The sequence below is a fragment of the Scyliorhinus canicula genome, chromosome 18 (assembly GCF_902713615.1).
Source record: "Scyliorhinus canicula chromosome 18, sScyCan1.1, whole genome shotgun sequence".
NCBI classification, from domain to species: Eukaryota; Metazoa; Chordata; class Chondrichthyes; order Carcharhiniformes; family Scyliorhinidae; genus Scyliorhinus; species Scyliorhinus canicula.
Genome location: NC_052163.1, coordinates 109422484 through 109448343, shown reverse-complemented (window position 1 = coordinate 109448343; position 25860 = coordinate 109422484). Strand labels below are relative to the sequence as shown.

At 44.8% G+C, this 25860-nt stretch overlaps 1 protein-coding gene across 2 annotated transcripts in view; it reads left to right on the top strand.

The window, feature by feature from the left end:
* Positions 1-25860, top strand: part of rexo1 (REX1, RNA exonuclease 1 homolog) — a 114037-nt gene that overhangs the window by 73679 nt on the left and 14498 nt on the right. For both annotated transcript variants that reach the window (XR_005457915.1, XM_038776604.1), the window contains exons 8-11: positions 3934-4059; positions 7247-7387; positions 15148-15261; positions 19507-19580. Coding sequence is in view for 1 of the 2 variants with exons in the window: in XM_038776604.1 (XP_038632532.1) it covers positions 3934-4059; positions 7247-7387; positions 15148-15261; positions 19507-19580 (455 nt within the window). In the remaining variant the exon portion in view is untranslated. The remainder of the gene's footprint in view (positions 1-3933; positions 4060-7246; positions 7388-15147; positions 15262-19506; positions 19581-25860) is intronic.

The following is a 25860-nucleotide window of genomic DNA, read 5'->3' as shown; positions in this document are numbered from 1 at the left end:
TGCTCATCCCTGATCCCAAATATTTCAATGTTAGGATTGTAGGAGGACAGGAAAGGAACATTGGGTTATCAGCAATTCAGTGGAAAATGCTTCAAGGGCACAGGTGGTGAATCGCATGGACAATCTCAAGAGGATAAGGGTTGAGACAGGAGCGAATCTGGAAAAACAGCGGGAACTAGCACAAGGAAAGACCTAAGAGGAGATTTGACATGTTGGGTAACTGGAGGTGTGCGGGCAGCCGTTGTGGTAGTTAAATGGATTGAATCATCGAATTTGCAGTGCAGAAGGAGGCCATTTGGCACATTGAGATCAATTTTGGGTAACAAAGCAATCTTGAGTTCCTTTCACCTTTTTGGAGGAGAGGAATGAATGATCGATCGTAAGTGAGGCCTGTTTAATGCTTTATGTCAGCTAGACTTGTTACTGGATGGCTGAACGAGTTGACTACAGACGCACTCAAGTCTGCACTACCTTTACTTGAGACAGCTATGATGGGACACATCGGAAGCATGATTGAGATGGGGAAAGCTTTTGCTGGGGACAATGACATCAAAGTTAGATGCAAGGTAAAGGATGGAAGCACAACCTAGGCATTCGAAAACTTGAAATGCAATTATAAGTGTCTTGCAGGATGGAGAAGCGGCATTATTTTTAACAGTTAAAGAAGTGGAATGATTTTGGTGGTGAGGGCCACAGGAAATGTACAGAGATGGCCAGTAGAGGGATTCTGTGAGATGGCAACATCAAAACACCATTAATGTGATAGCATTTAAACGGAGGGAATGGTTTAGGAAGGTTGGGAGTGAAATCAGAGGAGCATGTGAGAACCGAGTTGAAATGAAGATTGAAATTAACGTACTAGCAGATGCACAGTACAAAGGCAGAGGGAGAGTAGTGCATCTGCAGAGAAATTCAGGATGGAATTGGGAATGTAATAATAACTGAAAATTTAAAAGTGACATGAGCAGGGTGGAAGAGGGTGTGATTTAGCAAGTCCCGTGTCTGGTGCGTTTACTCGGGTATTTCCTGGTGCTTACAGCTTCATTTCTGAGCCTCGGTGAGGAATGCCCCGCCGAGACCACACTTAGTCCCATTTCCTGAACTATGAGCTCCGCCTGCCAGTGCAGGAAATGGCTCCCCAATCTCTAGTCACCACATCGCGGTCTTCAGACTCCCTAGAGCCCCAACTCACCAATTAGGGGGGTCATCAAGCCCCCGCACTCCACCTCTGAGCACAGGGCATCCTTGGGCCCAATCCCTGGCACAGACAAGATGTCACCATAGCACTTTGGCACTGCCAGTCTGACACTGCCCTGCCAGTCTGGCAGTGCCACCTGAGCCCCCTGATCACCTGGTTGTTCCTCCCAAGTTCCAGTACACCTAGTCCACGTTTGTGGAAACCCATGCTAAAGTACGCCCATTCCGGGTCTCCGAGGCGAGACCGTTCGATTCCATTGGGTAGATCCAGTATGGATGTATTCAAGTGAGTCTAACTACTCACTTAAATATGTAAATCTGGATCCTGACCTTGGTGATCTCGCGAGGCGAGACGAGGCTGGTAAATCCCACGAGAGGCGCCTCATGAGATTTACCAGCTCTGCGCGTCCCGAGTCAGCTGTGACAAAGCCAATAGATCGTGCTCAGGGAGGGATAATAGTGTAATATGATGATGCTGAACTGCCACTTGGGCAGGGAAAGTGATGAAAATTATAGCCATGTGGGGGGGCCTCCATAAGGAGCAAATGTCGTAACCGATGAGCCAAGTTTTTGCAAATCCATGGTGATAATGCTCTTGTCACAGGATGGCCATGGGTAAAAGGACAATCTAGACTGAAATGTGCAGAGGAGCAGTAATTGTTGATCTGCTGGACCATTCGAAGAGGAGCAGTGGTGGGTATCATCAGAAATTCCTGTTACAAGTTGATCGTTCACCCAAATTTTATTTGAGTGCACATCAGGGCAGCAGGTTTCATAAGCAGATTGTGTGACCCTTATGAATTGTGGATTGTGAACTGAAGCCCCATCTTCATTCTCCAACATGTATTGATTAGTGTTGCTAAACTTTAACAGATAACTAGTAGTTGCAATGATCTAGTTATTGGGGAATAGATGGCATGCCAACCACATTCTGCTGTCATCTTGAAAGGGTTCAGATGTACGCTTATTAAGCTAATTCTACTTGGTTAAATTTGAACTTGATATAGAGAAAGAAAAAAGACAGCAAGATATTGATGTAGCCCGAAAGCCATTCTTGCACAATCTGTCAGTTTTTTAAAAACAATGAGGTGTAAATAATGACTGTTAACAAACTATAGATTCGGCAACAGATCTGCCAGCAATTTGTGACATCTTGATTTAATTTAACAAACAGTTTAAAGACTTTATATTTTACTTGAAAAATTGGGCTTTTAAGGAAGTGTTTGGTGCAGTGTTATAAAATACATTGGTATGAAGCAGTTTGACTTGTCACCAATGTAGTTTCTGCGCGAGTCTGGCTTCAGGGCCCAACCTGAGAGTGAAAGGAAGTAAAGTGAGATTCCATAATGGACGTCATCACAATCTGCTTCACTTCAGACTAATTCAGAGCCTTGGCACTTAGAACATAGAACATAGAAAAATACAGCACAGAACAGGCCCTTCGGCCCACGATGTTGTGCCGAACCTTTGTCCTAGATTAATCATAGATTATCATAGAATTTACAGTGCAGAAGGAGGCCACTCAGCCCATCGAGTCTGCACCAGCTCTTGGAAAGAGCACCCTACCCGAGGTCAACACCTCCACCCTCTCCCCATAACCCAGTAACCCCACCCAACACTAAGAGCAATTTTGGGTACTAAGGGCAATTTATCATGACCAATCCACCTAACCTGCACATCTTTGGACTGTGGGAGGAAACCGAAGCACCTGGAGGAAACCCACGCACACACGGGGAGGATGTGCAGACTCCGCACAGACAGTGGCCCAAGCCGGAATCGAACCTGGGACCCTGGAGCTGTGAAGCAATTGTGCTATCCACAATGCTACTGTGCTGCCCTTAAGAACAAATTAATCTACTCTCCATTATTCTACCATAATCCATGTACCTATCCAATAGCTGCTTGAAGGTCTCTAATGTTTCCGACTCAACTACTTCCACAGGCAGTGCATTCCATGCCCCCACTACTCTCTGGGTAAGGAACCTACCTCTGACATCCCCCCCTATATCTTCCACCATTCACCTTAAAATTCACTTAATTCATGTAGCACTCATTTAATGTTACAAAGTGGAAACCAATTGTCGAATTTTTACAAACTGAATATCTCTTCTCTCTCTCTCTCTCTCCTCTCTCTCTCTCTCTCTCTCTCTCCTCCCCCCCCCCCCCCCCCCCCCCCCCCCCCCACCAAAACCTGTTTAAAAGTATTTGGTATCTTTAGTTTCTAAGTACCCAAATGCTGCTGAACTGTTTTCACAGAGACTGCTAGTTTAGTAAATTAGTGTTCTCAATGTAAATGTGTGCTTTTAAGTAACACCAGTCTTCTAACCCTCATGCCTTTTATACTTTCCACATGAAGCTGGCAGTTTTTGCAAAATGCTAATTTATTAAAGAACCAAGTTCAATAAGGTCAATACCATCTGTGTTTTGAAACTATGGGACTTCGAGGTGAAGTATATGAAATGCATGGAAATAATAAACTGACTACTGAAAATGTTGTCAATTGACCCCATTCAGAACCAGGTGCTTGTTGATGCACCATGCAATGCTTCATGTTACAGTTTTAATAGAGAAAACTGTTGGTGGGAAAAAAAAGAGACAAATGCCTCTGTAGAGATGTGCCTTACGAATTCTCTGTATAGTTTGTTTTCTCCTGGAATGCCATTCATTGCAGACTCCGATGAGTACTCTGTAAAGGTTCTGATTCATTCTATCTTTACAAACTATATTTTCTTTCAGAGACCGCTGCTGTAGATGCAAACAAGAAAGTCCAGTCACATGAAGCAATGTTGGGTGGAAAGTTGGCCATGAAGACTAGTTTCACTCTAAATAGATCTGGAAAGCAGCAAGATGTTGAACTTGCAGGTGAGTGAGGGTTTCTAAAATATTTGGTACCAGCCAGATTCAAATTCATGTTAATCTGTTCTTAAGCAGTCTGTTGAACCTGCATGTAATGTGATAATATAGTGAATTGGAATTCCCAATATGCTGTGCTGTAGTTCTGAGCAAAGTGCACTGCTGATGTTTGCCAATGTGCAGGGGAGGTACTGAATGAAGATCCGACACTACCCCACAGCAAGAGAAGAAATTGATAGAGAAGCTCAATTTGGCCAGTATCAAAGCAGCATTGGCAATAGATTAGCAGTGGGTCCCTATCTGCTGCATGGGTATGCCCTGGACCGCAAGAAACTTCAGAGAGTCGTGAACACAGCCCAGTCCATCACACGAACCTGCCTCCCATCTATTAACTCCATCTACACCTCCCGCTGCCTGCCGAAAGCGGGCAGCATAATCAAAGACCCCTCCCACCCGGCTTACTCACTCTTTCAACATCTTCCATCAGGCAAGAGATACAGAGGTCTGAGAACACGCATGAACAGACTCAAAAACATCTTCCCCGCTGTTACCAGACTCCTAAACGACCCTCTTATGGAATGACCTTATTAACACTATACCCTGTATGCTTTATCCGATGCCGGTGCTTATGTAGTTATATTGTGTACCTTGTGTTGCCCGATTATGTATTTTCTTTTATTTCCTTTTCTTTTCATGCACTTAATGATCTGTTGAGCTACTTGCAGAAAAACACTTTTCACTGTACCTCCGTACACGTGACAATAAACAAATCCAAGCCAATCCAATGTGTTCTACTATGAAACTTTGAAAATTGGCAACAATATCTAGGAGTGAACTGCAAAAGCTGTCAACTAGAATGTGTTCTCAGTCCTAAACTGCAGTCAACCTTGCTGTGAATTAATGATATCTTAACCTCTTGGGTTTTGATGACAGAATTGTCAAATGACTTCATTATCATACTTCAATTCCTCATGTATCCTGGACTTGGAGTTGAGCGCACGTTTTGGTTGCCGTAAAATAAGTAAGATAAAAATATCCATCTATCTGATGGTTATTATTACCTGGTCATTAAGTAGTGAAAGAAAAATAAAAAGTTTTGAAGAATTTCCAAGAACTGAGATGATGGAGTGAGTGCTCCCATGTGCAAGTTGCAATTACAAAATGCAGTTGTGTAACTCAATTAAGGTTCATTTGAGGACATTTGCTAAGCTTCACCTTTGGCTCTCCATTTATAGATATTTAAATAGAAATAGCCGACATTTTCTTTTGGTTTTCTTGTTGCATTCACATCCTTCTTTTCGAAAAGACTAATTCTTAGGGTCTTACTGAATGAGACCTATTACATATCAGACTAATGCTGTCCATGCATTGGGACTTTACAGAAATTGGATAGCAATCCAGTCCAGACAAAAGACTTAACTGAGCCCATGAGTAGAGCAATGTTATCCATGATAAAGGTGGATAGATGCATCTGTTCCAATTTAATTTTAATGTGACTGGCAAAGCTAGCATTTCTTAACCCATTCATAATTGCCCTTGAGAAAGGTGATGGTGAGCCGCTGCCTTGAACGGCTGCAGTTAGTGCGGTGAGGTTACAGGGAGAGAAGTCTTTTGCTTGTACTGACCAGATCCATGCCGATGTGGAGGTACCCTATCAAGAGGCATGTCTAATGCCAAAGTTTCTTCACCTGTTTAATTCAGGTTCAGATTTGTGGATGACTAATTGAGCTTGGATTCCAATCTATCAAGAAATACAAAAGAAAATAAGTGATTATTTAGTTATACAGAGCCTTGGCCATACCCCATCTTCAGTACATTGTTTGGTGTTGGGCATTGAATATCAACATTGTTTGGTATTGGGCATTGAATATCAACATTGTTTGGTATTGGGCATTGACTATCAGGATTTGGCCTTGGAAAAGGGTACAGTGCAGGTTAACCATAATTGTGTATTAAAAGATTAAAATGAGAGAATATTACTCGTCCTGCTGTACCCTTGCTACCCTCGATGCTTCTTCAAAGTGCTTTTGATTCATCAGTAACTTACTCTGGGTGATGAATATTTATGTCCATCATCAGAGTGATTTGGCAGCACCACTATTTACGGAGCTGACAAAGTCCTGAAAGACATATTTTTAAAAATGCAAAATGATGGGAAACTGGAATAAAACAGCATGTTTGGCAGAATCTGCAAGAGAAAAGAGCAGTTCCAATTTGGGTTCCCCTATGACCTTGAAGTATATGTAGAAGTTGTCGATAGATGGTACTCTGTGAAGAGGGGAAATAGAATGCTTCAAGTGTCATTGTATCTGCCTTTTTTGGCTTTTTCATGAACTCTTGATCTGCAGTATGCTTCGAATCTTTAAAAGAATGCCCATCTTTACTAGTTGTCTGATTCAATTTGAATATCAGCAGCAAGAATGATAAAGTATTAAGAAAATACCCCAAATATTATAATGGTGGACTGTCTTACAAAACTAACTAAAATATAATTGCTAGCAGCAGCTGAAACGGTCTCACACCCTACATGAGGTGACTCTATTTGAGCCACCTGTGTTCCAGGACTTTCCATGTGCTCATTTTGTATTGGTAAACTCTAGATGAACCCTTATCTAAAATTGTAAAATACTTGGTCAGATTTCAGTAATTTCCCATGATAAATTGGATTTGTTTTTCCAAAATAAAAATGGACAGAGATTAGATATTTTGCGGCATCAGGAACCGTGTAAAATGTTGAACAAAAATATATATATATTGGATCTGAATTTGAGGCGAAGTTCACTTGGGAAAAATATTTGAGCCGGATGGTTTTTACATTTATGGAATTTAGCATCAAGACATTCAGAGGTAGAATTGGAACGATTCAGAATAAAGCTCCCACTATAACTTCCCCATTATTATGCCTTAAGCATCGACATAACGTTCCTATTTCAGCTTGGAATGAATCTGTCACTTTACTAGCAAATTATTATTTTGTGCTGTGCAGTTCTATTCACTAGGAAGGGGTTCTAGAATGTTGAAACAAATTTCATTACAGTTGTGTGGTGGGGGGCGGCGTGGTGGTTGGGGGGGGGGGGGGGGGGGGGGGGGGGGGGTAGTCCAACCGGTTTGGGCTGGATTCAAACTTAGATTGTAAAGATAAAATGATTACTGTACAACCAGTCCCAAATATGATGGCAAATTTCATTTCATCCAGGTGCTATGCTGTACAAGAGGCTGACCGAGTATGTTTTAACTGAAGAGCAATTGCAAGAAAATTGCTACCCAAGGCCTCATCCAGAGAAACCCGGTGTTGCAGTGCTTTATAATCAGGATGAGAGAAAGAATATTACTGACCGTAAGTAAATGTTATACTACCAGCAAAAAAAAATTTTTTTTAACCTTTAAAAGGATCCAACGGATTTTTCTTTCACATTTTAATTTTTATACTGTAAAAATCCAAGTGTTCATAGTAAGCAAGCCAACCAATTCTGAATTCTGCATCTGCAAAATAACTTTGTTTTCAATGGCCAAATGAAACTTGGAGCTGGAATTTTAAAGTCACAGTATATTTCTTTTGCATGCCTTGCAACTTAGAATTTTCACCCTTTACTGCAAAGCTCAGTGGCAATTTTAAACTCCCCTAACTGCTATTTAATTACCTGTCCACGATAATGCCCAATATCTTAGGCTTGTTTTTATAATTGCCAGTTTAAACACATTTTCCTCCATGCTCCTTGATGAAGCCAGGGCAGCTTTTAAGAATCAAACTTCCCAAACTTGTCATACCGGCTGTTATTATTTTAGAAATATTTGTTGCCCGCATGCCGTACTCCTTCTTGACTATCTTATCCACCTGCGCTGCCACTTTCAGTGATCTGTGAACCTGTACGCCCAGATTTCTCTGCTTGTCAATATTCATAAGGGTTCGGCCATTAACTGTATAGTTCCCATCTATATTAGACCTTCCAAAATGCATTGACTGCTAGTCACTGAAGCTGCAGGTCATTAATGATGAATTAATGTAACCACAGGCATTTGTGCATCCGAAATTTTCCTAACTGCTACTTTTGAGTAAATTGACTTTTGAACCAGTATAATAAATCGTGGAAATTGAAGTGCAAGTGGCCATGGGTATGACAGGCTTACGTTTTAACTTCCAAAATCGTTTTTGATGCTATTGTCAATGATATGCAGTACACTGATATCTGGGTAGAAAACATGCAGAAGCTCCAAGCCTGAATCATTGTGAACTATTTAATTGCAGGTGCATCACAACTGAACCAGTGTCATCAGACATTGCATCTAAAGTGCAGAAATAGGCCATTCAGCCCAAATAGTGTATGCCAGCATTTATGCTCCACACAAGCCTCCTCCCAATCCACTTCACCTAATTCCATCAACGTACCCTTCTGGTATTTTCTCCCTCATGCATTGCTCTAGCTTTTTCTTGGATGCAGCTATGATATTTCCCTCAGCTGCCCCCATTCCACATTCATGCCACTCTTTGGGTAAAGATAGTTCCCAAGAATTCCCTATGAAATTTGTTAGTGACTCTTGTACTTATGGTCCCTGGTTTTGAATACCATCTAAGTGGAAACATATTCCCTGTCTCGAGTCGCCTCTTTGACATTTTCTTTTGTAGAAAAGAGCCCCAGCTTGCTCTGTCTTTATAATCTGATATCTCCCATACAAATTTTTGTTTTTGGCAAATTCTCCAATGCCTCTATATCCTGGATATCATATGGCTATCAGAAGTGTAGTGTGTGGTCTAACCAAGGTTCTACTTCCCTGCTTTTCAATCCTCTCACTCTAGAAATTAACCCAATGCTTGGTTTGTTTTTTGCGATGGCTTATTAACTTGTTGCTATTTTTAGTGACTTGTTTATCTACATCCCAAAGCTCTTTGCCCCTTGTCCCTTTTGAGTGTTCTACTGTTCAGGCATATGGCCTCTTTATTCTTCCTACCCAATTGCACCATCTTTCACTTATGTTTATTTTTTATTTGATCCCAAGATGAGCCTCCAACCACTTACTGATGTCATTTTAAGACCACCTGTTTTCACCTCCGTATTGTTGCCCAATTTTGTTCCTGTCTCAACTTATCTGCTGCTGAAACTCTTGATCATACCTTTATTACCTCCAGTATTGAATATTCCAACACATTCCTGGCTGTTCTCCCAAATTGTATCCTCTATAAACTTGAGGTCATCTGAAACTCTGCTCACACCAAGTCCCATTCAGCCATCACCCGTGTTCACTGACTCACGTTGGCTCCCAGTCATACAACGTCTTGAGTTTAAAATTCTCTTCCTTGTTTTCAGATTTGTTATGGGTCAGGGTTTAGAGAACCCCAAAGTGTATTATGGAGTTCACCTGACCCACAAATTTTAATAGATTGTGGTATGGGGAGCATACGGCCCACTCTACAGGTGTGGTACAGCAGAAATGGAAAAGTATTTTTAAAGCAAAACAATGTTTATTCTATGAACTCAAGTTAACCTTTTTAAAACATACAGTGAACATCTTAGCAACCATTAATTCAAATACAACCCCCAAAGAATACAACACTAAGTAATCCATACTTTCCTTTTAACATCCATAAGACTTTAAAACATCTTTTAACAGAAGCACTTCAGGTTTAAATTCACTACTGAGAACAGTTATAACTCTGAATTCACCAAATGATCAAGGGGTAGTCTTTAAATGGCAGAGAACACAACATTATACATTCTTTGGCTGGCTGCAGCTCCAACACTGAAACAAAACCAAAAAAACACAGACACTCCAAGCTTTTCTCAAAGTGAAACTAAAAGCTGGCAGACAGCCCAGCTCCACCCACACTCTGACATCACTGCAGTAATAAACACCCATTTCTTAAAGGTACACCCACTACAGTTATTCTATAAAAAAAAAACACCCATTCCTTAAAGGTATTCTCACATGACAGATCCCACCATGTCCCCCCCCCCCAAATCTCTAGAATTGGTTCCTGAACCACAACACTCTGAGCAAACTGCACCCATCTAATTCTGGTACCTTGAGTCATCCCCAATTGTAATTGCTTCACCATTGAATGTTCGGTTAGGAAATAGTTTACAATAAAGGATGTTTAAATAATTGTAGGTTAATTGGGTAAGCACATCACTGGCTGTTTCTAAAGGAAAAACAGGTGTAAAATTCTGGCGTTTGGGTCATAAGAATAAAGCTCTGTGAAAGGCGGCAGGACATGGCTGAAATTATCTGGCCCTTGCTGCTGGTGGGATCTTACGGTCCCACCGATGGCGACCCCCCTCCCCATGGCGGGTTCCCCGGCGATGGAGGGTGCAGGGTATGCAAAACGATTCCGCTGCCAGCCAGTGTTGGGCTACCTCCGCTGCTGGAAAATATCCCACGGGGGCTGGAAAATCCCATCCTTGGTTTCTGTCTTTATTTACGTACTAGCCCACTGTCTGTGCGGAGTCTGCACGTTCTCCCTGTGTCAGCGTGGGTTTCCTCCAGGTACTCTGGTTTCCTCCCAAAGGTCCCGAAATACGTGCTGTTGGGTAAATTGGATATTCTGAATTCTCCCTCCGTGTACCCAAACAGGTGCAGGAATGTGGCGATTGGGGGCTTTTCACAGTAACTTCATTGCAGTGTTAATGTAAGCCTACTTGTGACAATAAAGATTATTATTATTATCGTTTTGGAATTTTACAGTGCCTTAGCTGCCTAGGCACGAAGCTCTAGAATTCCCTCCCTGCACCTCTTTGCCTGTCTACCCCACTCTCCTTCTTTAAGACTCTAGTAAAATATATCTTTTTGACCAAGTTTTTAGGTCATCTGACCTAACATGGCCTTCTGAGGCTCGGTGTCATATTTAGTTTTTTTTAATGCTCCAGTGGGAGTGTCTTGGGAAATTTTGATACTTCAAATCATGATATAACCGCAAGTTGTTATTGAAATTCATTTGCCATCTAATCACCCACCCTGCAAGTTTATTCGCACAGCCTTTCCAGCATGGGTTTTTGGATAGCGATCAGGAGATATCATTCCCCTGCTGATTTGGTCAATTTACAACCCCTATAGCTGCTGAAGCTTAGGTTGGCTAATTCAGTTGCTGACTATCTAAACTAGCTGAGCTATCTTGAATGGGCATGGACATGATTCCGAGGAGCAGAAAAACTCAATGGGCTTTTTAACGCTTAATATAATACATTTCTAAAATTTCCAAGCGATTGTCAAGTTCGAAGTGTTCGGATTGTATCTGCCCCTGTCTACTCAAACAAGTTGCCTAAATATAAGAACATAACACTGGCCTTGCCATTTAAAGCAGAGATGTATTCGTATGGCTTTTTAAAATCAATTTGTACTGATCAACCTTCCAAGGTGTTGCATTTGAGGAGTTATGAGCAAGTGAAGTTGGGATGGAGGGCCAGGGAATAATTATAGCATATTGCATTTATGGCATTGAGTCCCTGTTTAGGAGTCTTATTGAGGGCCGGTTTAGCTCAGTTGGCTGGTTCGTAATGCGGAGTGAAGCCAAGAGCTTCAATTCCCGTACCAGCTTAGGTTATTCATGAACCTTGCCCTCGCCTGAGGTGTGGTGGTCCTCTGGTTAAATCACCGCCTGTCAGCTCTCCCCCTCAAAGGGGAAAGCAGCCAATGGTCATCTGGGACTATGGTGACTTTACACTTGTACATGAGTCATAAAGTTCACCCTTATATTTGTGTAATTTTTGCACGATGCTTTTACATATTTCTGATATTGTTAATTTATGGCAGTTCGGAAAGTTTAGAAATAGACTTGGTTCAAATATTGGTGTTTCTCTGTGTACAAGTGGAGGAAATAGACTGGCAAAATTAAGTTGCTGCAGCGCCACCTTTTGTGGGGCAGTATGTTTACAGTTTGCAAATCATTTCCACTATACATGTGGACATTTTCAAGTGTGACGGTGTATGGTTCTAAAGCTTTTTATACAGGTTAAGTATCCATTATACTTGGCAACAGTAGCATTTCAGAAACCACATATAGAACTAAGCCGACTTGCATTACAATTGCTGAAACCTAGATGAGCTAGAGTTTAAATAAAATGGCTAGAAAAGTAAGATGTACCACTGAATAATAAATACAGGACACCTGTAATAAGTTCCCATCCAGAGAGCCATCTGTGATTCTTGTAGGAGAGTGAGGTAAAGAGTGCAGACAGACAACTAGACTTCCCACACTGAAGTTTAGGTGTGGTCGGCAGGGTTCATGTTGCTCGGGTCAAACAATTCCTGCGCTAAAGCTTGTGTGCAGTCGGTAAGGTTCATTTCAGCTCGGGTCAAAGAATTGCTGCGCTAAAGGTTTTGTGCAGTCGGCAAGGTTTATTTCAGCTCTGGTCAGAGAATTCCCATGCTAAGGTCCATGAGGTTTAAAAATAAAGTGTAGTTTTTGAACTTGTTCAGTTTTCGGATTTATATATAAAGGATACTCGACTGTAGCTATCAAACTGTGAATGGTATTTTCAAATATTTTAAAATATAATTTTTGATGTTTGCATCAGATATATAATGCAGATCTCTAATATATAACCTTTCTTTCCCTCCTTTCTTTCTTTCCCTCCTTTCTTTCTTTCCCTCCTTTCTTTCTTTCCCTCCTTTCTTTCTTTCCCTCCTTTCTTTCTTTCCCTCCTTTCTTTCTTTCCCTCCTTTCTTTCTTTCCCTCCTTTCTTTCTTTCCCTCCTTTCTTTCTTTCCCTCCTTTCTTGCCTTCCCTCCTTTCTTGCCTTCCCTCCTTTCTTGCCTTCCCTCCTTTCTTGCCTTCCCTCCTTTCTTGCCTTCCCTCCTTTCTTGCCTTCCCTCCTTATACATGTCTTGCTCAGTTCTGTGTGAAAATATAAATTCCAGGCTCCTTTATGGTTTTAGAATTATTTAAGGCACATCATACTTGTAAATATATTCAACAAACAGCAAATGTTACCATATTTCCTAAAAATAAAGAACTCATTAATAGTTTTGCTGATTGAGTAAATTAATTACAATACTATCAAACGCACAAAAAATTAGTTGATTTCTGCATCACGCTTATTACACTGAGAATACACGTGTTTGACTATACCAAATTTTTTGGTCTTGTAGAAAGTTAAGTTCAATCAAGTGAATTAATTTGCCCTGTTTGGATCCCTTGACTTTGAAAGTTCATGTAAAGACGATCAGTGGAAAGGCTGTATTTTGCAGCAAATTACTGAACATTGATGTTATCACCTGTTTGGAAGCAAGTGATAAAACGGAAATTTTAACTGAACATTATATAATGTAGCTAAGATGTGAGAAAACATCAGATTTATTGGTGTTGAAAATGCAATCGGTTTATTTGTACATGTGTAGAATCCTGTGCAGTTGGCTCCCACAATTGATCAATGTGCTGCCAACCCTCATTGCATAGACATACATGTAAGGAATGATGGTTGTTACAATTCAAAGATGATAGACAAGCTCCTCTTGGTAAACTTGTAGTTTATGTAGATTACATTTTGTGCAAAAAGAAATTGGATATTAATCCCTGGATAATAACAGATCCACTGAGAATTCTACGTCTAATAGTGGCAAATTGATTATTTGCTTCAACTATAACTAGACAGCCTACGTCTAAACCCGCATTCCCCATACTTGTCTTATTGGGTTTCAGAATAACAAGCAATTGCTATTGAAATTCAATGCCTTCAGCTGGTAGAAGTAGGGGTGGTGTGCGTCTGTACAATGCTCAGGAGAATGGTGACAATAGAATTGTATTTTATGAAAGTTATGCTATTTTGGAAGACTTGGGCTGTCTAGCACGATTCTAGATTATTCAACAGCTTTCCTGAAAACTTGGTGAAAAAATTCAGTCCAATAATCTAATGGTTAGAATGTGTGACTTTGGTAATCAGGATTGCTAAAAACTAAGAATAGATGAGTGTTTCAATCTACTTGTACCCATTACGTCCTCTAAATGCCTCTCTGACATCCTTTTAAATAGGAAATTCCAATAAGTGACCTAATATTTTGTGTTAATTGAATGAAACTTGTGTGATGTGAGCAAGACTGTAACTCTTCCACCAAGGTATTATACTCCAGAGGTCTCTGAGATGCCCATCTTATTCTTGTCCAGTAAACAGGCAGGACGTTACATGCACTCAAACTGATGAAATCAGTTTAAATCTAATCGTAAAATGTATTTACATGCGGTAATACATTGATGTAAAAACACATACTGTGGCACTTTTTCCAACATAAAGATTAAACCACAAGAGAGTAAATATCTCCTTCAGAATCTATTTCCAACAAAGATCTTTGGGATAGAAAATGATCAAAAAAGTGGTTTGAAACACAAATTAATAAATATGGCAAGTTTAAAATTAATGCCTCGCCCTGGTCTCGTGCATCTAAACGAATGCTTTTGCAATGTTTAATCTAATATATACCAAGATCCATTCCTGCGTTCTGACCGATCTTCAGGTCAAAGACTTTGTTTGCACTTCAGTGATATCTTGACATTGGGCTTCCATTTTCTTGTTGGTCGATAATGACACCTGTCACTCAACTCGGATTCATTCAAAAGCAACTATGTTAATATTCAATAGAACTCCTGTATCATTACCTGAGGTGAATTGGAGAAAATGGTGCCCCTTATCAATTGCAGTGTTATAAACCAGGTGCAAGAGGGAAAGAATGATGCTTGATAGTTGTGCCTACTACATATGATTTATGCAAACAAAATGTCCTTGTTTAAGCATTGCTAAGAACTGCTTTCTTCACAATCTGGCTGTGATGAGTCGGCTTGTCTCACTCTGATTAGCACTTGGGCTCCAACATTCTCGATCATGATTGCTGTCCAGTGACCTCTGTTGGTAGATACAAGTATTTGGATGTAGATGATTGGGTGAGCTGATGTGGTGCCTTGCTTGGCTTGAGTATTCAACTGAGTTTCACTTGGCCAATTGAGGATTGTTAGAATTTGTGGAAGTGTACATTCAGAAGGTGAGGAAAACCTGAGTTAACAATTACTTTTAGGATTTGTGATAGCAACTTCTGGAAATTCCATGTAGCTGAATTTGTGTATTGACACTTTACTGCCTAAAATGTGCATACTTCAAGTTTGTTTGTTTTAATTTAGCTTTATTAAGGATCTGCTGTCGCTGCGGATCTGAGTACAGTGTTTCCATTCGTGGGGATTGCATCCGCAAGGAAGAGTGCAACTACCACTGGGGACGGTTACGCCGACATAAAAGTGAGTTCAATGTTGATATTTCATTGAGGAAATGATCATGAAGAAAAATCTTGTTACACGACCAGAGCATAGTTTTATGTTACATCAGTGAATATTTGAAAAGAGTTTTGCCTTGCTCTGACCAGCTTAAGAATCTTCTTTCATGTGAGCATAATAACTTGTTGCATAGAACTACGTAGAATGTACAGCACAGAAATAAACCATTTGTTACGTTTGGACATTGCTTCTGTTTACGCTCTACACTAACCTGCTCCAACCTACTTCACCTAACTTCTAATCATTATAATGCTATTTGCCTCAGCTACTCATTATGCTGGAACGTTCCATATTCTGACCACTCTGAGCGAGTTTCCCCTGAATTCACTCGTGGATTTATTAGTGACTAGCATATTTTTATGATCCTTCGTTTTGGTTGCGCCTAAACAACTGAGGACGTTTTCTCTACGTCTAGCTTGGGATTTGTTTTAATCTGAACGATCACTGCACTAAAATGGATCCTGCTTCAAAAGATCAGTAATGTTCACTGACCCTTTGCCTTTCTTGCTGGTTAATGCTCAAAATGTCAATGTAAAAGTTACAACACCAAGATAAAAGTAAATTACTGAGGATGCTGGAATCAAACAAAAACAGAAAATACTGGACAATCTCAGGAGGTCTGACAGCCTCTGTGGAGAGAGAAGGAAGCTAACGTTCTGGGTGACTCTTTTGTCAAAGCTGGAGAGAAATAGAAATAGGATCCGATTTAAACTGTTGGGGTGGGGGCTGGATAGAGGGTCAGCGATAGATAGAAATTGACAATGATATCGTGGACAGAAAGACAAAAGGAATGTAAATGGAGGTGATCAAGGCTAAGAAGGGTGCTGATACTGGCACATTAAGAGATGATAATGTGTTGCACTTCCGGTGCTGGCAATGAGGTGAGTGGTCACCACTTGGTTTTTGGCCCATTTTGTCTAGTTAACGTGTGCAGTTTTGGGAAGAAAAGTGGAGTAATTGAAATTTGTTGGTTCCTCCGGTGGGGATATCTGGAAGAGGAACCAACAAACATAGAGAAAGTGCAGAGGTGAATGAAGGAGCCGGAGTGGGGGAAGATGGAGGAGGCTTTCTATGTATGGTCATGTGTAAGGTGTTAGTTACGGCCCTCTTCCATTCTCTCCGGCCAGGTTCTCCACTAGCCCCGGTGGTGCTGACGTCTCTAAGAATTTGGGACCAATTCAGGCAGAATTGTGGGATCCAAAGATTTGCGAAGTTCGAGATGGATGCAGTGTATAAGATTTGAAAGAGGGAGGTTTGGGAGAGGTTGAGGGATTTGTTTGTGGAGCTGTAGGTTTGTGGAGCTGGAGGAAATAGTTGAGAATTTTCAACTCAAGTGGGAGTTCGTTCCCTGGGCTACCGGGACCCACACTTGTGGGGAAGATGCCGTCTTCCTATCGGATTGGAAATGGAAAATATCCGATGTATATGGGTAGTTGTTGGAGACTGGGAGAGCACCATTAGAAGAAGTAAAGAGGAAGTGGGACGAGGAGCTGAAGCTGGAGGGAGGGGTGTGGAGCATTATCTTACACAGAGAGAATTCCACCTCTTGTGCCAGGCTGAGCCTAATACAGTTCAAAGTAGTTCACAGGACACACTTTGGACTGTGGGAGGAAACCGGAGCACCCAGAGTAAATCCACGCAGACACTGGGAGAATGTGCAAACTCCACATGGTCACACAAGGCCGGAATTGAACCCGAGTCCCTGGTGCTGTGAGGCAGCAATGCTAATCATTGCCACCGTGCTGCCTTGTGCTACAGAACCATTGCGTAGTTCCCTGCTGCTTAGTTGTGAAATTTACACTCTTCTGTAGTTGAACTGCTCCCACACAAAATCTAATTCATGTTACAATTAAAGAATGAGTATAACAGCAGGTATTATGAGACCAGCAAACACCAAATGGCTGCCGTTTCTCTCAATATATGGCCTCTTAATATCAAGTTGTTTTGCAGCAAAGACCTTCTTTGACAAAATCCAGGAGATGCATTATTTTTATGCCTGTAAAAGTGCCTTGTCAACAGATCACTCATCTCCATGGTAGTTGCTGCAGCATTATGGTGAACTGAATGGGGATGAACTCTTACTCTTTTTTTGAAAAAAAAACATTCCGCCCTCATCACTAAAGCCAATGAGGGACATCTCTGATGCAAGTTTAACCATTTTAGAAATCAGTTGATGTAGAGCAAGTGAGTATACCTGGAGACCCAAATAGCCCCCTGTGGCTGTGGTGCTGTTGAGGGCATTCTACATCTGAATGACTGGCCTTTTCTGTAACGACCAAAAAATACCAGAAGTAATGACTAATTACTTTTTCCTTAATTTTTTACTAAAGGTAACGAAATAAACACTTCTATTGAAGAAGATTAAGGGAGAAAATAATTGACAAGCTGGCAGAGAATAAGAGTATAAAACCTCAGGTCTGGATGATATGCATTCAAGCATTGTCCAGGAAACTAGGGAGGTGACAGCAGTGGGACTAGTTCCTTAGAAGAGGGAATATAACCAGAGGACTGGTGAAGGTCTGTGATAGAAAATATACTGGAATCAATACTAAAAGAACTGTTGATAAGAGCAGAAAATATAATCAATAGTTAGCATGATTTCTGACAGGCTGAGTGGTGCTTAACTAACCTGATCAAATTCCTGGAATATGTAATGGAAAGAGGGTAATATAGGAAATGTCGTATATTTGGATTTTTAAAAGCTTTCTACAAGGAATCAATTAAGAAGTTATTGGCAAAGATTAGAGTGTGTGGGGAAAGTAGATAAATAACTGAATGGATAGCAAAGGAAGTGGTGGAAGGGTAGTTATTTAGTTTGGAGGAAAGTAGAAGCCTTTGTTTCACAAGGATCTGTGCTCGGACCACTGTTATCCATAATTGATGTTAAACTTGGAAGCGTGGAACTTTAACAAAATGCCAAGCTTGTCGGGAGTCTGCAACTAACACTGAGGAGGAATACAGCATAATTAATACAAGAAAACCTGAGAAAAGTTGCAGATTAAGTAATTAAGTGGGAAATGAACTTTCACGCTGATAAATGTGAGGTGATGAACTTTGACAGGAAAAAATAGAAAATTACTTGACTGGAGCAGATGAGCAAAGGGTTCTAGGACTACTGATGAATTTCATATCAAGAAAGGAATTTAAAATTGTAACTGAGTGCTGGGGGTTATTTCTAGGAATATGGAATTTTAAAGTAATTATATTAAACTTGTATTGAATGCTGGTCTAACAGCACTTGGAAGTCGTGTGTACGATAAAAAGGACTTGGCAGGGCAGCACGGTGGTTAGCCCTGCTGTCTCTCGGCACCAAGGTCCCAGGTTCGATCCTGGCTCTGGATCGCTGTCCGTGTGGAGTTTGCACATTCTCCCCGTGTCTGCGTGGGTTTCGCCCCCACAACCCAAATATGTGCAGGGTAGGCGGATTGGCCACGCTAAATTGTCCCTTAATTGGAAAAAAATGAATTGGGCACTCTAAATATTTTTTTAAAAAGGACTTGGAAGCGCTGGAGAAATTGATCTAAATAAAATTTAGAAGGATGATACTAGAACCGAGGGGTTGCGAAGGATTGAATAGCTTGGGACTTTGTTCTTTGGTAAAGAGAAGACTTTGAGATGACATGACAGCAGTCTTTTAAAATTGAGATGAGCAGGATAGATGTGGCAAGAATGTTTGCGGTTGTGGGAGAATCCAAAACAAGGAGGGATAATGACAGGCTAGGTACTAATAAATCCACGATGACAGGATTGGTGCTAATAAATCCCAACATGCAAATAAGGAGAAATGTCTTTATTCAGAATGGTTAAACTGTAGAATGTTCTACCCTAGGAAATAACTTTGATGCTTTCTAAAGGAAAAAGGAATAGAAAGATCACTGAAAGGCTGAGATGAGGCAAATAGGCTCACTCATGTGTAGTATAAACTCCAACACTGAAAAGCACAAATGACATTTTTTGTGCTGTCCATTCCATGTAATTGTATGTAATTTCATGACTTTTCCGGCTCCACAATCCTTACCTTTGAAGTTACTGATTGCGTGAAGCACATTTTGATGCTAGGCTTCTTGATATTTTTGGTTGTAGTTTAGCTCCTTTTAATAGCCCATATAAAGTTCAGCGAATTGATGCTAAATGAACATTCTACTACCTCTGACAGAAAACATGCAAATGATGTACGGATGTTTTCTAATTTTATTGTTTATATCACAGTACCCGGTGGTTGGGAAACACAGTACAGCTGCTGTGGCGGAGCAGTAGGATCTGCAGGGTGTCAGACAGCAAAGGTAAGAGGAATTGATTAAGAGCGACAGATCACATGTTCATTAACTATTAGGAACATAGAGCATGTTGTAAAATAGCCTAACCCACAGGTAACATGTTACTGAGCTGAATGATCAGCCATGATTGTAACAAATGGCAAAGCAGGCTCGAAGGGCTGAATAGCCTCATCCTATTTTCTATGTATCTGTATTGATGTGGTACAAATTAATTGCAGATCAGAATGTCCATACTACTCAATTTTAATGAGTGTATAAACATCCAAGCCTAATGCTCAAGTTGAAGATTATAAGAGGTGCTCAAATGATGGACACTTAAATTATGAACTCTAGACAGCCTTATCTATTTAATGTATTTTATACTTTACGAGATGGATTGACCATACATCTTTCCTAAGGTGATAACTCGAATGCTCCAATGAAGCCTGACCAGTGCTCTGTATGACTGATAGTACTTGGCTGCTTGTAGGAACATATGAAATAGGAGCAAAAGGCATTACAGCCCTCGAGTCTGCTTTGTCGTTCAGCAGGATTATGGCTGATCATCTATCTCAATTCCTGCCAAATCTCCAAATCTCTTGAGTCGCTTAGTGTCCGATATTTGAAACTATTTGTGACAAAACATAATATCCCAGAAGCCCTTCGATCGTTTTTTAGCCAAGTAGGCAAGCTTTCATGAGTGGCAGTAGAGAAGGGAGGTCGGTATGCTCTCAACCCCCAGAGAGTTGTAGCGCAAACGCAGAGGTTGCAGCTGTCCTTCTGATTTCCCTTACATGCCGGCTCTTCTGCTTCTTTGCAGTCAGGCATGGCCTTCCATCCATCATAGTTGTTAATCTATGTGGTCATGATGTGAGTAAACTGTGATAGGAACTTGTGACTGCCATTTCTTTTTTTTATAAATAATTTTTATTGAAATTTTTACAAAATATAAACATCTTAACTCTATTAACGTACATCCGCGGTAACACCCATAAACAATGCCCCCCAGCTTCAAGAGCAACTTCAAACAAAGGAAGAATCAAAAACAAAGAAAAAGAGGAAAGAAAAAAAACAAACAAAGGAGAGAGATAGCACCCTCCACAAACCCTTGTGCATGCACAGTTCTCCCCCCCCCCCCCCCCCCCCCCCCCCCCCCCCGGTTGCTGCTGCTGTCGGCCTGTTTCCCTACCGTTCTGCCAGGAAGTCCAAAAAGGGCTGCCACCGCCTGAAAAACCCTTGTACTGATCCACTCAGGGCAAATATCACCCTCTCCAATTTAATGAACCCCCGCCATATCCGAGATCCAGGCCTCCACGCTTGGGGGCCTCGCATCCTTCCATTGGAGCAAGATCCTCCGCCGGGCTACTAGGGACGCAAAGGCCAGGACCCCGGCCTCTATTGCCTCCTGCACTCCCGACTCCACTGCAACCCCAAAAATTGCGAGTCCCCAGCCTGGCTCGACCCTGGATCCCACCACCCTCGACACCGTCTTTGCTACCCCCTTCCAAAACTCCCCCAACGCTGGGCACGCCCAAAACATAAGGGTGTGGTTCGCTGGGTTCCCCGAGCACCTAGCACACCTGTCCGCGCCCCCGAAAAACCTACTCATCCTTGTCCCAGTCATGTGGGCCCCATGCAGCACCTTGAACTGTATGAGGCTAAGCCTCGCACAGGAAGAGGAGGAATTCACTCTCTCCAGGGCATCCGCCCACGTCCCCTCCTCAATCTCCTCCCCCAGCTCCTCTTCCCACTTCCCCTTCAGTTCCTCCACCGAGGCCTCGTCTACCTCCTGCATTACCCGGTATATGTCCGAGATCCTCCCTCCTCCGACCCACACCCCCGAGAGCACCCTATCCCGCACCCCTCGTGGGGGCAGCAAGGGGAACCCCTCCACCTGCTGCCTGGCAAACGCCCTCACCTGGATGTACCTAAACATGTTCCCCGGGGGGAGCCCAAACTTCCCCTCTAACTCCCCCAAGCTCGCGAACCTCCCCTCCACAAACAGGTCCCTCAACCTCCTAACCCCTGCCCTGTGCCAGCCCAGAAATCCGCCATCAATGCTCCCTGGGGCGAACCAATGGTTCCCATGTATCGGGGCCTCCATCGAGCCCCCCATTTCTCCCCTGTGCCGTCTCCATTGCCCCCAAATTTTGAGGGTAGCCGCCACCACCGGGCCCGTGGTATACCTCGTTGGAGGGAGCGGCAACGGCGCCGTTACTAGCGCTTCCAGGCTCGTGCCCACACAAGACGCCGCCTCCATCCTCTTCCACGCTGCCCCCTCCTCGTCCATTACCCACTTACGCACCATCGCTGCGTTGGCCGCCCAGTAGTACCCACAGAGGTTGGGCAACGCCAGCCCCCCCTTATCCCTGCCTCGTTCCAGGAACACTCTTCAAACCCTTGGAGTCCCATGCGCCCACACAAAACCCGTGATACTGCTGTTGACCCTCCTGAAAAAGGCCTTTGGGATAAAGATGGGGAGGCACTGGAACAAGAACAAAAACCTCGGGAGCACCGTCATCTTAACGGACTGCACCCTCCCCGCCAGTGACAGCGGTAACATATCCCACCTCTTAAACTCCTCCTCCATCTGCTCCACCAACCTTGTGAGGTTGAGCTTGTGCAGGGCCCCCCAACTCCCAGCCACCTGGACCCCTAGGTACCTGAAGCTCTTCCCTGCCTGCTTCAGTGGGAGCCTACCAATCCCCTCCTCTTGATCCCCCGGATGCACCACAAACACCTCGCTCTTGCCCAGGTTCAGCTTATACCCCGAGAAACCTCCGGCATCCCCCCCACCGGGTCCGCCACATACAGCAGCAGGTCGTCCGCGTACAGTGACACTCTATGCTCCTCCCCACCCCGCACCAGGCCCCTCCAGTTCCCTGACTCCCTCAATGCCATGGCCAGGGCTCAATTGCCAACGCAAAGAGCAAGGGGGACAGGGGGCACCCCTGTCTCGTCCCCCGATGCAGCCAAAAGTACTCCGACCTCCTCCTATTTGTGGCGACACTTGCCATTGGGGCCTCGTAGAGCAGCCTCACCCACCGAATAAACCCCTCCCCAAACCCAAACCTCTCCAACACCTCCCACAGGTACTCCCACTCCACCCTATCAAAGGCCTTCTCCGCGTCCAACACCACCACTATCTCCACCTCCCCTTCCACCGCCGGCATCATAATGACATTGAGGAGTCTTCGCACATTTGTGTTCAGCTGCCTTCCCTTCACAAACCCCGTCTGGTCCTCATGTATGACCCCCGGCACACAATCCTCTATTCTAGTGGCCAGGATCTTTGCCAGCAGCTTGGCATCGGCCTTCAGCAACAAAATCGGCCTATATGATCCACACTGCAGAGGGTCCTTGTCCCGCTTCAGGATCAAGGAAATCAGCGCCCGCGACATAGTTGGGGGCAAAGCCCCCCCCTCCCATGCCTCGTTAAAGGTCCGAACCAACAGGGGGCCCAACAGGTCCAAATAATTTTTATAAAATTCCGCCGGAAACCCGTCCGGCCCCGGCGCCTTCCCCGACTGCATGCTCCCTATCTCTTTGACAACCTCCTCCAACTCGATCGGTGCCCCTAGTCCCTCCACCCGCTCCTCTTCCACCCTCGGGAACGCAACCTGTCCAGGAAGCGCCCCATTCCACCCTCCTCCACCAGGGGCTCAGAGCGGTACAGTTCCCCATAAAAGTCCCTGAAGACCCCATTGACCTCTACCCCCCTCCGCACCACCTTCCCAGCGCTATCCCTCACTCCCCCAATCTCCCTGGCCGGGTCTCGCTTCCGGAGCTGGTGCGCCAGCATCCTGCTCGCCTTCTCCCCGTGGTCATACACTGCCCCCTGTGCTTTCCTCCACTGGGCTTCCGCCTTTCTGGTCATCAGTAGGTCAAATCTGGCCTGTAGGCTACACCTCTCCCCCAGCAATCCCTCCTCCGGGGCCTCCGCATATCTCCTATCCACCTGCACCATCTCCCCTATCAGTCTTTCCCTTTCCCTCTGCTCCCCCCTCTCCCTATGGGCTCGGATGGAGATCAATTCCCCCCTCATCACCGCCTTCAATGCCTCCCAGACCGTCCCCACCCGAACCTCCCCGTTATCATTGGCCTCGAGGTATCTCTCAATACACCCCCGGACCCTCCCGGCCACCTCCTCCTCTGCCAGCAGCCCCACCTCCATGCGCCAGAGCGGACGTTGGTCCCTCTCTTCCCCCAGCCCGAGGTCCATCCAGTGCGGGGCATGATCTGAAACGGCAATGGCGGAGTATTCCACTTCCTCCACCCTCGGCACCAGCCCCCTGCTCAGGACAAAAAAGTCAATCCTCGAGTAGGCCTTATGTACATGGGAGAAAAACGAGTATTCCCTGGCCCTTGGCCTCTCAAACCTCCAAGGGTCCACCCCCCCCCCCCCCCATTTGGTCCATAAATCCCCTCAGCACCTTAGCCGCCGCCGACCTCCTACCCGTCCGGGACTTGGATCGATCCAATGGGGGATCCAGCGCAGTGTTAAAGTCTCCCCCCATGATCAGGCCCCCCACCTCCAGGTCCGGAATGCGGCCCAGCATACGCCGCATGAACCCCGCATCGTCCCAATTTGGGGCATAAACATTCACCAACACTACCCGCTCCCCATGCAGCTTGCCACTCACCATCACGTACCTCCCGCCACTGTCAGCCACCACCTTCAACGCCTCAAACAACACCTTCTTCCCCACCAGGATCGCCACCCCTTTACTCTTCTCGTCCAGCCCTGAGTGGAATACCTGGCCCACCCACCCCTTTCTCAGCCGGACCTGGTCCACCACTATCAGGTGTGTCTCCTGGAGCATGGCCACATCCGCCTTCAGTCCCTTCAGGTGCGCAACTACTCGGGCCCTTTTGACCGGCCCATTCAGCCCCCTCACATTCCAGGTTATCAGCCGGATCCGAGGGCTCCCTGCCCCCTTCCCCTGCCGATTAGCCATACCCCATCCCTTGCCCACCCCCGGCCAGCGTCCCACGCTCTGCCAGTTTCCCACGGCGGCACCTCCTCCCCTCCAGCACTCCCTGCGTCCTCCAGTTCCTTCCTGACCGTTTCAGCAGCAACCCGGTAACCCCTCTCTCCCCCCCCCCAGGCTAGGACCCCTCCTAGCCGCGCCCCCCCCCTCTACTGAACTCCCGTGAGCCAGCTATCTTCTGCTGACCCCGGCGGCTCCCGCCCTACTTTCGGCTCCTCCCAACGTGGGACTGCCCCTCCCCCATAGTGGCCATCAACCAGTCCACCCTCCCCCGCTCCTGCGCGGGAAAAGAAAACCCCGCACCCTCCCTCTCCCAGCGCGGGGACCCCGCAGAAAGCCCGCGTTTTCGCCCTGCCGGGCCCCTCCTCCTCCAGGGCCACTCCCATTGTCAGTCCCCCCCACCAGCTCCCCAAACACCCCGTTTACCCCTCAGTCCAAACCCGTCCACCCAACTCCTGCTAGAAAACCCATAAAGAAAACACCCGTACGGCATCACCCCACCCACCCTACGGCCACCCCACATCATACCCTAAACCCCGCAGATACACATACAGTATAAATAAATACAGTATTCCACAGCATCCCCCATCCGGGGGACCCTCAGTTTGTGTCCAGTTTCTCGGCTTGCACGAAGGCCCACGCCTCCTCTGGGGACTCAACATAGTGGTGCTGATCCTGGTAGGTGACCCACAGACGTGCCGGCTGCAGCATTCCAAACTTCACCTTCCGTCTGTGGAGCACTGCCTTCGGTTAAACCCAGCCCTCCGCCTCGCCACCTCCGCACTCCAGTCCTGGAAGATCCGCACCTCCGTGTTCTCCCATTTGCTGCTCCGCTCCTTCTTGGCCCACCGGAGCACACACTCACGATCCACAAACCGGTGGAACCTTACCAACACCGCCCGCGGCGGCACGTTCGGCTTGGGCTTCCTAGCCAGAATTCTGTGGGCCTCCTCCAACTCCAGGGGTCCCTGGAAGGACCCAGCCCCCATCAGCGTGTTCAGCATCATCACCACATAGGCCGCTAGGTCCGACCCCTCCAGCCCCTCCGTGAGGCCCAGGATCCGTAAATTCTTCCTCCTCGACCGGTTGTTCAACTCCTCGAACCGCTCCTGCCATCTTTTATGGAGCGCCTCGTGCACCTCCACCTTCCCCACCACGGCCACGACCTCGTCCTCCCTCTCAGCGGCTTGCTGCTGCAGCTCCCGGATCGCAGCCCCCTGGGCTGTCTGGGTCTCCATCAGTTCCCTGTTGGTTACCTTGATGGACTCCAGCAGCTCCACTTTCAGATCCTGGAAGAGGCTCAGCAGAGTCGTCTG